Source organism: Mixophyes fleayi, chromosome 9 (assembly GCF_038048845.1).
Source record: "Mixophyes fleayi isolate aMixFle1 chromosome 9, aMixFle1.hap1, whole genome shotgun sequence".
NCBI classification, from domain to species: domain Eukaryota; kingdom Metazoa; phylum Chordata; class Amphibia; order Anura; family Limnodynastidae; genus Mixophyes; species Mixophyes fleayi.
The window spans coordinates 81,172,341-81,188,323 of NC_134410.1; the positions used below are offsets into that span (position 1 = coordinate 81,172,341).

At 44.2% G+C, this 15,983-nt stretch overlaps 1 protein-coding gene across 5 annotated transcripts in view; it reads right to left on the bottom strand.

The window, feature by feature from the left end:
- The window catches only part of NHSL2 (NHS like 2), a 290,614-nt gene that overhangs the window by 46,250 nt on the left and 228,381 nt on the right, over positions 1-15,983 (bottom strand). For all 5 annotated transcript variants that reach the window (XR_012678905.1, XM_075184581.1, XM_075184583.1 and 2 more), the window contains exon 3: positions 2,534-2,685. Coding sequence is in view for 4 of the 5 variants with exons in the window: in XM_075184581.1 (XP_075040682.1) it covers positions 2,534-2,685 (152 nt within the window). In the remaining variant the exon portion in view is untranslated. The remainder of the gene's footprint in view (positions 1-2,533; positions 2,686-15,983) is intronic.

A 15,983-nucleotide genomic window follows, 5' to 3' on the forward strand; every position in this document is an offset into this window, starting at 1 on the left:
AGCAGTTCTGGCATGTGAGGTTCTGGCACCAATATGCACTTTCCAAACACAAGCAGGGATGACGCAGGGGGCAGACCACAACAGTTTGACATCTGGGCTGGTTTGAAGGATTTGTCAAAAAAATGTGTGACCTTGACCATAATTCCAACCAATCCTACTATTAACATGCAAAGGATGGTGGAGGGCCTATCAGGGATTAAACTGTATTTTTCATAATTTTCACTAATAATGTTTGGGTGTAATATACACCCAAAGACGAGTGCTCAATTGCTAAGAGTCATTGATGGAGAGGAAGACAAGCAGGCTTGTCTGTAGAATTTGCAGGCAAATTGTGCTGCGTTATATAGGTAACACCCAAAGAGAAGAGCTCCATTGCTCCATTGCTAATTGTAATTGCTGAAATAGAAATAATAGGGCTGACAGTCTTGGTCTAAATCTGCAGTTACATTTTATTGTACCATAGCTCACTGCGAAACTGGAGAGGTGGCAGGGTTTAGTGATAATCTTCCTCCAACAATACTAATTCATCCCAATATCCCAATATCATAGAAGTCTGTGTAGTATGATGTAATTGCTGATAATGGCCTTCCAAAGGGAATGACTAGTTGATTTTAGGGCAGAGCTGTCACGGTTTTTGGGCAATTCTTTTACAGCACAGCAAATATCAAAATGTTTAGCGGACTCATCTGCATCACCACTGGGTGTCTTGGGAAAGCAATTTCTTTTACTACAAGCAGTTGCCAGAGAAACTGAAGGAGAAGACGTCCCAACAAGATGTTGATAAGTCTGGGATCCTTGCAAAGAAAATTAAGTATTTCATCTACAATTAAAATATAGTTAGCACATTTACTTTGTTTTATTGCACACTATAATTTTATGTAGCACCTTTTCAAAATCTATTATTAAGGCAATCACTTGACTCAAGCTAACCGTGTCTGCACTTTCTTCACAGGTAACTACTTCGCTGGACTAAAGTATATTCCCCTCAAATGCTAATCTTCTTGCAGCTGCTGTATTCTCCTACATGCTGTTGCAGAAACCACAAATTGACCCTAAATGTTTATGGACACAAACAGCATCTCCTGCATGTCATTTTTCAAAAGTTCTGTAACACCAAGTTGATAGTGTGTGCAAAACAGGAAATGTGATGGAATTCAGCCCCGCTGTAATGCTGGACCAATATTGGGGTCGTAATCAGAAATGACATATCCTCAGGAGACTCCAAGCAGGATTAGCCATCTTTCAATGACATCCCTTAGTTTTTGGAACAGTTTGTCAGCTGTATGCCTCTTAGTGAAGCTGCTGATACACAGAGTAGCCTACTTCTCAAAAATGTGATGTACCTGGGTACATGCTGCTGCTGTCCATGCTGGGGAAGGCGAATGACCAACCCAGTGGGCTTTCACAATCATATAATATTTTGTTTGCCCAGTTACGCTTGTACACATATCTGTGGTTAAGTGTACAGTGGGTAGAATACCATTTTGTCACCCAATAATGACATTTTTAGTAAACTTTCGGTACAGGAGAGAATTAGCTTTTCTAGTAAAATGGTATAGTGATGACATTTGCTAACAGGGACATAACACCTCAATTAAATGTCTTAAACCAACTGTATTAATAGTGAACATTGGACGCAGATCTAACACTAGCATAGTACCCAGGGCGTCTGTGATCCGCTTTGCGACTGGGTGACAGGTTTCATTCTTGCTTCCTCTTGCAGAGGATTGTTTAACTGCCAATTGTTGGGGGGGAAGACTGCAGGTGCTGGGATGTAGATGAGAGAAGGGAGGTAGATTATGCTGGAATGCTTGTTGTTATTTTTTTTTTAACCGAAGTTTCTGATTTTCCCAACAGTTTTCCAATAACTCGCTGAAAAATGACGAAACATGGATGAGGATCCCAGATGGTTAAGGTCCCTACCTCTACTGAGTGTGGCTTTCAAAATGCTACAAATGGATAGACAACTCTTGCCAGGATTCGTGTAAAAATAATTCCACACTTAAGAGTGGATTTTTGGTCTTATGCCCAGGCATGACAATGGCCTTTTTGTTATCACTGGCAAGAACTGCAGCAATTTTTCTTTTCAAGTGTATGAAAATCATATTGTGACATAGGAGGTGTTCAAAATTGAATAAAAAATGACTGGAAATTAGTGTTACTGAGGTTAATAATAATGTAGCTACAAAATAATACCTAAATTATGTTATTTTAGCACCAATAAATGTAATTTTTATAACAAATTGCAAAACAAAACCAAACAAAACCAAAACCAAAACCAAAACACGCAATGGCGGTTTTGCAAAACCAAAACCAAAACCAAAACACAACGGTAATCCAGATCCAAAACCGAATCCAAAACCAAAACACGGGGGTCAGTGACCATCTCTAGTTGTAATATGATTAGAACTCATTGTAGTTACACCCATATAAGACACTGAGAATTATATACATGGCAACATTTAATAGAGATGTTCCAAATTGAATCTGATTACTGGCTATGAGAATATTTGAAAGAATTATAGGAACTCACCAGGTAGACAAATTCAAGGCGTCTGGGAGTACTTCTTGTGGGAGTTTCTGGAGGAAGTGTTGCAGATTGTGACAGAGCAGAGTAGCGGAATGTCTGCCCTGTGACTTTAGTATCTAAATAGCGATCTTCAAATTCCTCTGCAAAACAGTCCGCTGTAAAATAAGACAAAAATATGTATATAAACTATTTCTAATGTCTATGGGTTTTAAAGTCCACGGGTCTAATGGAAAATCTAATAATACTAACATATGTTTTAAATGTTTATACAGATAGTTTTGAAATTCATATGCAAATAAAATTTTATGTACTATCTAATTTTTTTTTTTTTATAATACGCATTAATGTTGCTCCACATTTTGACTGATGCAATGCTTATAAAAATAGATCATATTTAAGTTACCTATTCTGAAAACAGTATCCTGTACCTCACATAGTGGAGAGTGAAACAAGGCTATATAGATATAGATATAGATTTATATATATATATATATATATATATATATATATATATATAGATAGATAGATATAGATATAGATATATAGATATAGATATATATAGATATACTTAGCTAGCTATATCCACCATGCTCTCCTTTACTCACATGCCCCTCAAACCCTCCACGGTCTCAAAAATTCCCCTACAAGCTAATCAGACTTCACACTCGCTCTAATATTCCCCCACATGAGCTCAAACCCCACCTTGCCAAAAATGCTTCCACATGACCTCAGGACCCCACATGCCACAATATACTTCCACATGCCCTCAGGACACTACATGCCATGCCATGTGGTGTAGAATATATGGAATATGTTGCAGGAACATGTTGCTGGTTTGTTCTTTGTCATCTTTTAGTCTCATTTAATGTGATTTAGGGACTATTGTGATGTATTTTTGCTCTGGGGAATCTCTAGGAACAGAAGGGAAAAAGGATGTTTGAAAAGGGAACAGGTAAGATAGTGTGTGTTGGGTTCCAGGAAAGTAAAAAGTATAGATCCTATGCTATTTGCACACAAATTTTTATTAGTGTGTAAGAATATGTTTGCCACTTGTGTGATTGTCCCACAATATACTGTATATTTTAATTATCTACTGATGGTACATTTTCCACTATTACATAATAGCTATTAAAAACAGAAAAAATAGTAATGAAGAATTTAGAGGAAGGAATTCTTCTTAGAATACATTGGACAGAAGCCAGACTGTACAGGGTCAATTAAGGAAATGGAAAGAAAGTATTTATGCTAGTGGACCTGTTTTCAAGTGTTATAAAAGGTATCTGGGGTACTAGATTGCAGAATGTTACTGGATAGTTAAAGGTACAGCCTACCTGAAAATAATCACATAAGCGTAGATAACATGTACAATGTTACTGTGGGATAAAGCTAAGCATCTATGAGACATATTTATTATATAACACTTTTTTGCCACAATCATTTTCATTTCTTTTTACAATGATAGGGAATGAAATATCATCAGCATTTATTAAAAGACTTCTGCTGGGCAGGGGCAGATTGGCCATAGTCCTTACCGGGAATTTTCCCAGTAGGGCGATGGTCTAATGAGGCCCACCGTAAGCCACTTAATTTTTTTTTATTATATTTATTTATCACTGGGCATGGAATTGGAGCATTTAGGGCAATCCCAACACAGATGGATAAACAGATGTCATGTAGAACGTGCAACACGTTGGTAGTTACCGTCCCATGTGCTCAGTGCAGAAAGCACGGCTGGAGCAAGGTAAGTGGTAAATGTGAGGGGTGCGGGAAGCCCTTATGTCAATGTATTGTGTGTGTGGGCAGGGTCCCTTATGTCAATGTATTGTGTGTGTTATGGCAATATAATGGGAATGAGGACAGGGGGGCTTATTTCAATGAAATGGGGGTGAGAACAGAGGGGCTTATAGTAATGAAATGGGGATGAGGGCAGGGAGGCTTATGGTAATGAAATGGGGATAAGGGCAGGGGGCTTATGGTAATGAAATGGGGATGAGGGCAGGGAGGCTTATGGTAATGAAATGGGTGTGAGAGGAGGGGGGCTTATGGTAATATAATGTGGGTGTGAGGTAGGTAGTGGCTAATGGGTGCTATTTTATTTAAGGTGTAATGATGGGGCAATTTAATTGAATAGTGGGGCCTATTAATTTAAAATGAGGTGGCAGAACCTTTAATTTAATACTAATTAAAATTTGTGGATCATCCGTCATTGATAATGTTTTCAAAATTCTTAATCCTCTTGAGATCTTCTTGGTTTGTATTTGTGCCTATTATTAAATATGTGAATTCTGTCATTTTTAAAACCCACAGTAGAAACCCATAGATAGATAGCAGCCAGTTCAGGATAGAGCCCAAAAGTACCTACAGAAGATACGGGAAAGAGAGAATAAAAATAGTTCTCAGATAATATGCCAGTGTATAATAACGCAAACCATGGACCAATAACCCAGGTCAGTTATAATTGGGTTATTTGCCCTCGGTTTGGGTTATTATACATTGACTTTGGATTAGTCAGCAGGATATGAGGTATCAATGGGCCAATGGAGGGGCACTGTTAACATGACCCTTTGAATTGTGGCTTATTTGGGTTAGCCACGTGGCCTGGTGGGCAACGGGATGCCTGGTGTGCCCCTCCCCTTAAGTGAAAAAAATCAGGGATTTTAACTATAAGAATGTGGCCATTTTCTCTCCATTGGTTGGTGTCATATCTATTATTGTATGAGTGATGGTTGTGGGATGGAGTGGCAGATAATATCCCTGTCCAATGTCATGAAATAAAGTGATGAAGATGGTGTGTTTTTAGAGAGTTCATGCTGCGTTAATAAACCCTCCAGGTTAGTCATAGTCCTGTTTGGATTTGTCAGCAGGACAGGAGGTTTTCTAGTTGTAAAATCTAAATATATTGAAATATTACTTGAATTTCCGACACCCTCAGGGCACGAACTGTGTTTAAATTATTGGTTGCCTGGGATGTAGTAAATCTGTCAACACTGAACCTGTTGACAGTTAGACTCTCAACGCCATAATGTCAACAGTCAGAAATGTTGACAGGTTATGTGTATCTGCGTTTGTAAAGTCAACAATCACAATGTCGACATTCAAACAGCAACAGCCGTCGGACCTGCCAGCACAATACAGTAGAAAATACAGTAAACAAAATAAAAAATAATATTTGTCTGCACATAAATAAAAAAAACAGTGCTGGAGCATTAGTATGCGAAAAGAGTGGTCAACATTGTTAATTGCAGCAAAGAGATCTCGGAGAATTAGAAGCTGGCAATGGCCCTCAGATTTGACAGCGATCACATCACTAACAACCATAGTCAGTGCAGTCTCTCTGGAGTATCGGGAACTGAAGCCTGACTGAAGAGGAACCAATAGGTTGTGTGAGGACATAAAGCATGCGAAGCAAGTGTAGATAATTCTCTCAAGAAGCTTGGAGTGATATGGGAGCTGAGAGATGGAACAGTTATCTGAGAGACCATTTACTTTTGTGTTTTCAGCATAGGAGAGATCCCTGCATGCTTGAATAATAACAAGACAATACCAGTAGAGAGAGAGAGATTACAGATTTTAGTTAAGGTTGGGATTAGCACAGGAGACAGGGACGACTGATTTGTGAAGGTATAGGATCAAGAGGACAAGTAGTAGAGTAGGATGATAAGAAGAGAGTAGATACCTCATCTTCATTTGTGGGAACAACTGAGGAGAAGGTGCCAGAGGGTATAGGGAAGGAATTGAGCTGGTTGTTTGAAAAAGAAGAGAGAAACCATTTCATAAAAATCCAGCTAGCGTGTACTTCAAAAGATGTGGACGTTAGTGATGGGACATTTGAAAGAACTGTGAATGTGCAATGTGGTGAAGGAAGGAGCCCAACCTCCATGCCTGCTTCCAGGTCTGGAGGTGTGAGTGAAATGGAGGTCACTGTGTGAAAGAGCTGCAGGTGAGGCAGTGTCTTATTGTGCAAGCTATGAGTTTGTTTGAGAGGAGGAAGTCTTGCATGGAGATAAGTTTGTTACAAAGAGATCTATAGTGCACATTTATAAGGGGTTTGAAGGAGATGGGAGAAAGGTGATATGTTTGAAGTTAGCTGGAAGATTAGGGAGGAGGGGACTTGGATTTGGTAATATATCACCCCCTAATAGAAGCAGAAAGAAAGAAAGATAGGAAAGATGATTGTAAGACATGTGACCTTTTATGTGTTGTTGACACTATGAGGATGTTACAGTTAGTGAATACAAATACAAAAAGTTCCTGAATGTGGAGTAGTGGAGTAGTGAGGGGCAGTGTGGACAAAGGTGAGTTTTGCATTGAGGGTGAATGATGATACAGTTCTAAAGATAATGCCATGGAAGGATAGTAAGAAAAGCAAATTGTTAACCATTGGGTTTTAAGACTAAAGAGGCAAATAAACTTGAGAAATGCAGAGAGCAAAAGAGAATAAACAAAAAACACCTAGTTGCAATGTCAGTGCAGTTAGACATTGTCAGGCGCCGTCCCCGCTGATCCTCTGTCAGTCGGGGACGAACGCCTGCCTTCTCCGCCGGAGCGCTCTGTTGCTTGGCAACAGAAGCGCTGTCTCTTCCGGCCGTTCTTCCTGTCGGGCGCATGCTTAGCAACGGGACGCTTCTTCCTCCTAGCGTGCCGCCTCCTGGCCTCCCCGAATCAGCCGCAGTCTGGCTCTATTTAAACCTGCCTCTGGCGCCATTAGGGTGCCAGAGTAACAGGTTATATATCTAGTTCTCCTGGTTCTCCTGCTCCTGCTTGTGCTCCCAGCGTTCCTGCTATCTTGTTGTGACCCAGCTTGGTGACCATTCCTTCATCTGTGTGACCCATATTGTACTGCAACCCCGGCTTGTTGACTACCCTCTCGGATTCTCCCTGGTACCGTTTATTTCTGATTGGCTCGACCCGGACCGTCTGACCCTTCTACACTACACTGGCAACTGGCTAATAGGGCCGCGACCTGCGCACCCTGTGCAGCGAAGTCCAAACCTCCTTGCGGGGGTCCCTGGTGAATACCAGAGGTACGTTAGACTCCGCACCAATTAGTTCAGTAGCGCTAATACCGTTTAGTGTCCTGCTTTTGTTATCCTCAAAGGGCTAATGGCCTGACAGTTTACTCTGGCCATGACAGACTGCTCTGGTGAACCCTCCGCTCGAGACCTTCTCCTCCATTTAGGGCAGCGAGTGGAACAGCAAGAAGCTAACCAGGCCCAACTCCTGCACTGTATGCAAAGGATAATGTCCCGCCTGGAAGCCCTGAACCTTCCCCAGGTAGCGTCTCCGGCTCCTGCTACTCCTACTAGCGTGAGTGTTGCTACCTCCCGGACACTACGGAATCCCACTCCCGAGAAATATGACGGTAACCCAAAGGATGGCGAGGATTTCTCAATCAATGCTCCATCCAATTTGAACTTGCCCCGGAGAATTTCTCTTCTGAGAGGGCCAAAGTAGCCTACATTATTTCTCTTCTTACCGGACAAGCCCTGGCCTGGGCCTCCCCACTGTGGGAACATAATGATGTATCCCTTTCTAATTCTGCCGTATTCATCGAAGATTTCCGGAGAGTCTTCGATGAACCCGGTCGGGTGTCCTCTGCCGCCTCCAGTCTTTTTGCCCTCCGTCAAGGATCCCTTTCGGCTGGTCTGTATGCAGTACAATTCCGTACTTTCGCCTTTGAATTGGGGTGGAATGATGAGGCAATGACAGCTACCTACTGGCAAGGCTTGTCAGATCCCATTAAAGATGCTCTCGCTCCCCAGGATCTTCCAACCAAACTTAATGAGCTGGTATCACTAAGCATCAAGGTGGACATTCGTCACCAGGAATGCTCTTTGGAGAAAAACCAAGACCGACACTCTATTCGCTTGGCTCCCCGCTTTCAGTCTCCGGCCCCTCCGGTAGAAGAGCCTATGCAGATTGGCTGTTCTCGTCTGTCTCGGGATGAGAGGGAGCGTCAGATCAGGAACCACCTTTGCTTGTACTGCGGGGAGTCCGGTCACCTACTCTCAACTTGTCCTAAGAGGCTGGGAAACTCCACTTCCTAGGCAATAAAGGGGAGGTTGTCCTATGATCCAGTCTCCATACTCCCTACTCCCTTAAGGATACGAACTTTTGATGCCTGTCACCCTCAAGTATATGGATACTTCTTTGGAATGTTCAGCCTTCGTGGATTCTGGATCCGCAGGGAACTTCATCTCCGCCACTCTGGTGTCAAAGCTTCAGATACCCTCTCATCTATTGCCGAAGCCCTTGGTCCTCACCGCAGTTGATGGTAACCACGTCAGCAACGGCTCCATTACCTGTATCACGTGCCCAATTTGGTTGCAGGTAGGGGTTCTTCACCATGAGTGGATCGACTTCCTGGTCATTCCGCAGTCCGTTAACTCCATCATTCTGGGTTTACCCTGGCTCAGGACGCATTCTCCACAGTTCGACTAGCTTAATGCCCAAGTATCCTCCTGGGTTCCTTCTTGTTTCAACAAGTGTCTCTCTAAAGTCCACCCACCTAACCACTTGCCTTGTCTTTCTATCACTTCTCAAAGTAAGCACCCAGTACCATACATAGAATGTCTGGATGTTTTCAGCAAGTCGGCTGCTGAGAGTCTACCTCCACATCGTGCATGGGATTGTCCCATTGAACTTTTACCTGGGAAGACCATCCATAAGGGCAGAGTCTATCCGCTCTCTCTACCCGAGACCCAAGCAATGTCTCAGTATGTCTTTGACAATCTTCGGAGAGGATTCATCAGGAAATCTTCCTCCCCCGCGGGAGCTGGATTCTTCTTCGTTAAAAAGAAAGATGGCTCCTTAAGACACTCTATGGACTACCGTCACCTGAATGCAATCACCATCAAAAAACGCTATCCACTTCCTCTTATTACAGAACTTTTCGATTGTATCCAGGGGGCCAAGATTTTCTCTAAGTTGGATCTTAGACGAGCTTACAATTTGATACGCATTCGGAAAGGCAATGAATGGAAAACTGCATTCAACACCCGCGATGGGCATTACAAGTACCTAGTGATGCCCTTCGGGCTCTGTAATACGCCAGCAGTCTTTCAAGGTTTCGTCAACGAGATCTTCAGGGATCTTCTCTATCAATCCGTGATTGTCTATTTGGACGATATTCTAGTGTTCTCCTCTGATCTATGTTCTCATAGTTACCATGTCAAGACAGTTCTCTCTTGTCTCAGGAAGCATTCCCTGTATTGCAAGCTCGATAAATGTCTCTTTGAATGTTCTCAGGTACCTTTCCTTGGTTATATAGTGTCTGACACCGGTCTCCAAATGGATCCAGAGAAAGTAGAAGCCATCATCAACTGGCCGTTACCTGCTAGTCTCAAAGCTACACAACGCTTCATCGGGTTTGCCAACTATTAACGCCAATTTATTAAAGGTTTCTCTTCCATCATCGCTTCTATTATGGCCCTGACCCGCAAGGGTGTCTGCTGCAGATCATGGCCTGCTGAAGCAATAACAGCCTTCAAGACACTTAAAGAAGCATTCATTGCGGCTCCCATCCTTAAACAGCCTGACCAAGGGAGATCTATCCTGCTCGAGGTTGACGCTTCTTCAGTAGGAATTGGGGCTGTCTTGTCCCAAAGATCTTCTTCTGGCTCTTTGGAGACGTGCGGATTCTTTTCTAAAAAAATTTCCAGCTGCGAATTAAATTATGGGATCGGAGACAAGGAGCTTCTGGCCATTAAAATTGCCTTGGAAGAATGGCGCTACCTTCTCGAAGGAGCATTACATCCTGTGACGGTAATGACTGACCACAAGAATCTTACTTACCTCCAGGAGGCTAAGTGGCTCAACCCCCGCCAGGCTCGCTGGTCTCTTTTTTTTTTCTCGATTCCAGATCATCCTGACTTTTTGTCCTGGTTCCAAGAATTGTAAGGCCAATGCACTATCCAGATCATTCGATAATTCGGATTCCTTGGTCTCGGAGGATAACAAAACCATCCTTAACCCCATTCAAGTGGTGGCAATCACCAACTCCTCCTCCATCTCTCCTCCTCCTGGACGTTCCTTTGTAGACCCACATCTCCGGCCCAAACTCTTGTGTTGGGCACACAAATCTAAGTTTGCAGGTCATGTCGGTTACAAGAGGACTAAGGAATTCCTTTCCAGATATTATTGGTGGCCTTCCCTAAGTTCTGATGTTCGCAAGTTTGTGTCAGCATGCTGTGTATGTGCACGTCACAAGATGCCTATGCAAAGTCCTTCTGGTCTTCTACTTCCACTTCCCATGCCTGACTCCCCCTGGATCAATGTTACGATGGATTTCATCACCGACATTCCTCTGAGTCGCGATTATAGTACCATCTGGGTCATGGTAGATCGCTTCTTCAAGATGGCTCATTTCATTCCATGTAAAGGCCTTCCCTCAGCTACTGAGCTCGCTAACCTGTTTCTAAAGAATATCTTCCGTCTCCACGGGTGCCCTCAGGAGATCATCTCTGATAGAGGAGTACAGTTTGTGGCTAGATTCTGGAGAGCCTTTTGCACCAAGATTGGAGTCAAACTCAAGTTCTCTTCCGGCTATCACCCTCAAACCAATGGACAAACGGAGAGAGTGAATCAGGATCTGGAGTGTTTCCTGCGATGCTTTGCTTCAGAGAATCAAGCTTCTTGGAGTGACCTCCTTTATTGGGCCGAATTCGCCCATAATAATCTCTTACATTCTTCCTCGGGTTATCCTCCTTTTTTCATGGTCTATGGCAGACATCCTACTCCTCCTCTCCTATCCGAGACTCCAGCCTTATCCTGTACCTGCTGCTGACTCCCTCATTCACGATTTATCACATATCTGGACCAAAGCCAAGGCGACACTTTCTACTTCGGTGCAACGATATAAGATTGCTTCTGACCGCCGTCGAAAGAATCTGCCGGTACTGAGAGTGGGAGATCATGTATGGCTGGCAACTCGCAACCTCCGGCTACGAGTCCCATCTATGAAATTGGCTCCCCGGTTTATAGGAAATTTTTCTATCTCTCAAGTCATCAATCCCATTTCCTACAAACTCTCATTACCTCCTTCCCTCAGAATCCATAACACCTTCCATATCTCCCTACTGAAACCTCTAGTCCTCAACGAATTCTTCAAAGAACCTATCTCACCTCCACCCGTCAAGACTTCTCTGGGGGACGAATTTGAAGTAGAGAGAATTCTGAAGATTTGTTTTGTTCGAGGTAATCCTCAGTATCTAGTACATTGGAAGGGCTATGGCCCTGAGGAGATATCCTGGGTACCGGAGGCTGATCTTCATGCTCCTCGTCTCCTTGCTAAATTTCTGGAGAGGACTAATCCTTCTTTGAGGGAGCGGAGGGGAGGGGGTACTGTCAGGCGCCGTCCCCGCTGATCCCCTGTTAGTCGGGGACGAACACCTGCCTTCTCCGCTGGAGCGCTCTGTTGCTTGGCAACAGAAGCGCTGTCTCTTCCGGCCGTCCTTCCTGTCGGGCGCATGCGCCCTGTCCACGTCCCATTGCTTAGCAACGGGACGCTTCTTCCTCCTAGCGTGCCGCCTCCTGGCCTCCCCCAATCAGCGGCAGTCTGGCTCTATTTAAACCTGCCTCTGGCGCCATTAGGGTGCCAAAGTAACAGGTTATATATCTAGTTCTCCTGGTTCTCCTGCTCCTGCTTGTGCTCCCAGCGTTCCTGCTATCTTGTTGTGACCCGGCTTAGCGACCAATCCTTCATCTGTGTGAACCATATTGTACTGCAACCCCGGCTTGTTGACTACCCTCTCGGATTCTCCCTGGTACCGTTTATTCCTGATTGGCTCGACTCAGACCGTCTGACCCTTCTACACTACACTGGCAACTGGCTAATAGGGCCGCGACCTGCGTACCCTGTGCAGCGAAGTCCAAACCTCCTTGCGGGGGGTATGTTAGACTCCGCACCTATTAGTTCAGTAGTGCTAATACCCGTTAGTGTCCTGCTGTTGTTATCCTCAAAAGGCTAATGGCCTGACAGACATCAAGTGCAGCGTCAGGTTGTAGTAGATGTAGCTTATGTCAGGATGTCTTAGATGTTTTCTGTTTGATACACTTTGTTGCTTAACTGTGCATTATCTAACAATTTGTGAGTAAACCCACTTAGTGTAGGATACCCCAACACGTTACACCCCAAACACGTTTCCATGTAGAGTAAATGCTACAATATTGTTGGGAAGAATAGAAGCTACATCTGTGCTAAATGTTCAGCTGATCGGTGAAAATAAATACAAAAAAACAACTATTGGTCTTATTTAGGCTAGATGTGTCCAGGCCAATGACATAAGCTTTGCTTCAACGATTAACAGCCCAACACAGGCTTAAGTAATAGATAGCAATTTCTGCTACATACTTTTTTTTTTTTTGTAAAAACAAACAGTTGCACCAAGGAAAGCCTGGCAAATTTTAGCTCGGGGGGGCAAGCTGTGGTTCAGCAGTCTATTGAGAAGATTTTAATGGAAAAATAATGCAGGTAGCCCAGTGACCCAGCCCAATGTAGCCCACTATGGGGCCAGCCCAGGGGGTAGATGCCCTCCTACACCCCCAGGCCAGCCAGCCCCTAACTTGCACATATAAGGAGCACAAATTAATAAAACGAGTTTCAGATTAGGAGAGGAAGAGAGTTGTAGTAGTTAAAGTATACGTTCCCTTCCACTGCTCTCTGCAGTTTCAGGGAACTACAGGAGCTGTCTAGTTAGAAAGTGTGTCATTGGAGGTATCTTGACACATAAACATAAACATATTTCTCAGTTGGGTCATTTTCTCCAGTGGAGAAACATGAGATGTGTACTGCATTCATACATTGATTTGGCAGTTGTGTTATTGCACAGGATGCATTATAAATGTTCATTACGTGTGGTTGCAGAAAAAAAATCAACTATTTTAATGCAATATGGTTGTCTCCTCATCTAAATAATATTCTGACATTTTTATGGTTTCAAAATATTTATCCAACCTTCATCAGACATTCTTAAAGGCTATTATGTTACTATTAGGGTTTAGGTCTTAAGATTTTTAACTTGTCTTAATCTAAATAGTGATGTCCCATGTTCCAGAAATATTTCATTTTTACCACCTGTTAGGAACCCCTCCAGCCGGCACAACACAACCCGGAGTCTACTCTGCCAATCAGGTGTTCACTGGAGCCCCTGATGGTGGGGACAGACCTGGCTGCAGACTGACAGAGGGTCGTGAAGTGTGTACCGGCTGGGGAGAACCCAGGCAAGCGGGGTAAGGTCCAAGCGGAGGTCTAGGGCCGGCAGCAGGTAGCAGATCCGATAAACAAGCCAAGGTCAGGGGTCATGAGCAGACAGGGAGGTCGGTATTCAAGCCAGAGGTCAAGGTCACGAGAAACACAGGCAGTGTCAAAATCCAAGCAAAAGGTCATACACGGGTAGTCAGTAGAATTTCCAGCAAACAGGAACAAGGCAAAGAGCAGGTCAGCAGACTGGCAAACAGAAGCTATAACCGGCAATGAGGCAGCAGACCTCGTTGCCTTAAATACAGACAACAGCCAATCAGAGTTTGCCCCTGGGAGATACATAGCTGCAGACTAATTGCCTGCCATACCAACAGACCAATCAGGGCTATGAGTAAAACAGCTGCAGGCTAATGCCTGTTAATTGAACATTGAACAGCTAATAGCCATCAGGCTATTACAGACCTGTGCGCACGCGCCCGGCTGTCCCCTTGTTGCCGGCACGCGGCGCTGCTTTGTAAAGAGTCCGGCCGTTGCCTTGGGTTTAGGAGGAAGTGATGTCCCGGTCGTCATGGTGACGGCCGGGACGCCTGGGCACACAGGAAGCGAGTCGCGGCGGCTGTGAGTACCGCCGCGGCTCGTAACAGTACCCCCCCTTGAGGAGGGGTTAAGGAACCCCGACATCCAGGTTTCTTAGGAAATCTCCGGAAAAATTCCTTCAACTGTCTTGGACCGTACAGTCGTCTTCGCGGAACCCAGGACCGCTCCTCTAACCCGCGGTTCCTCCACTGCACCAGGAAGTGCACCTGCCCTTGCACTTTTTTAGAATCCAGGATCCTTTGAACCACGTATCTTAGTGGTTTGCTTGAATTTCCCCCAGGCACACTTGAGGACTGAGTTTGGCTAGGATATAGTACTGGTTTCAGCAGCGAACAATGAAACGTGTTGGGGATTCTCAAGGAGCCCGGATTTTTTAGCCTAAATGCAACAGAATTAACCTGCTTGATGATGGAAAATGGCCCGATGAACTTAGGGCCCAACTTCTTGCAAGGCTGTCTAAGCCTGATATTTTTTGTAGACAACCAAACTTTCTGGCCCACCTTGAGGGAGCAGTTGGTACGATGGCGGTCCAAAAAATAATTCGCTACAAATGAGGCTTGTCTCAATGATGACTGGACCTTCCTCCAGATATCTCTGCAATTTCTGGCAGTGGAACGGATCTCCTGGATACCAACGGACTTGAGTGAGTATAAAGAGTTAGACCTGGGGTGAAAACCATAATTGCAAAAAAACTGAGAGGTTTTGGTAGATGAGTGACAGGAATTATTCTAGGCAAATTCCGCCCAGGGTAACAAGGAGGACCAATTGTCATGGAACTCTGATGTGTAGCAACGTAAAAACTTCTCCAAGGACTGGTTAACCCTTTCAGTTTGCCCATTCGATTGAGGGTGATATGCGGATAACAAATTGACCTTGATTCCGAGAAGGGTACAGAAAGATTTCCAAATCTGTGCAATGAACTGAGAACCCCGATCAGAGACGATGTCAGTAGGGAGTCCATGGAGACGGAAAATGTGTTGAATGAATAAGACGGCCAAATCTTGAGCAGTAGGAAGTTTGGTTAACGGAATGAAATGTGACATTTTGCTATACCGATCTACCACGACCCAAATGGCATTGTGTCCGGCAGAGGGTGGCAGATCAACTATAAAGTCCATGGACAAATGTGTCCAAGGTTTTGCAGGAGCAGCCAACGGAACCAATTGACCTACCGGGCGAGTCCTGGGAACTTTGTTCCTGGCACAAACTTCACAAGACAGGACATGACTCTTGACTTCAGCGGACATAGACGGCCACCATACAGTACGGGAAAGGATTTCCACTGTTTTGAAGACTCCAGGATGTCCAGCAGTCTGATTATTGTGTGCTTCAGCAAGGACTGCCTTTCTTAGATGAACTAGGACAAACAAGCATCCTACTGGAGTATTATAAGGAGCTAATCTCTGAAACCTTTGTAAGGTACAGCTCAGGTCTTGGGTTAACCCGGCATGGATCATAGACACAGGAACAATAGGCTCTGGACTAGTAACTGGAGCATGGTGTGCCAGGAAACTTCTGGACAGGGCGTCTGCCCGGACATTTTAAGAACCTGGACGGTAGGTGATTATAAAGTTAAAACGGGTGAAGAACAGGGACCAACGAGCCTGTCGAGGGTTCAATCGTTTGGCCGACTGTATATACTGCAGATTCTTATGA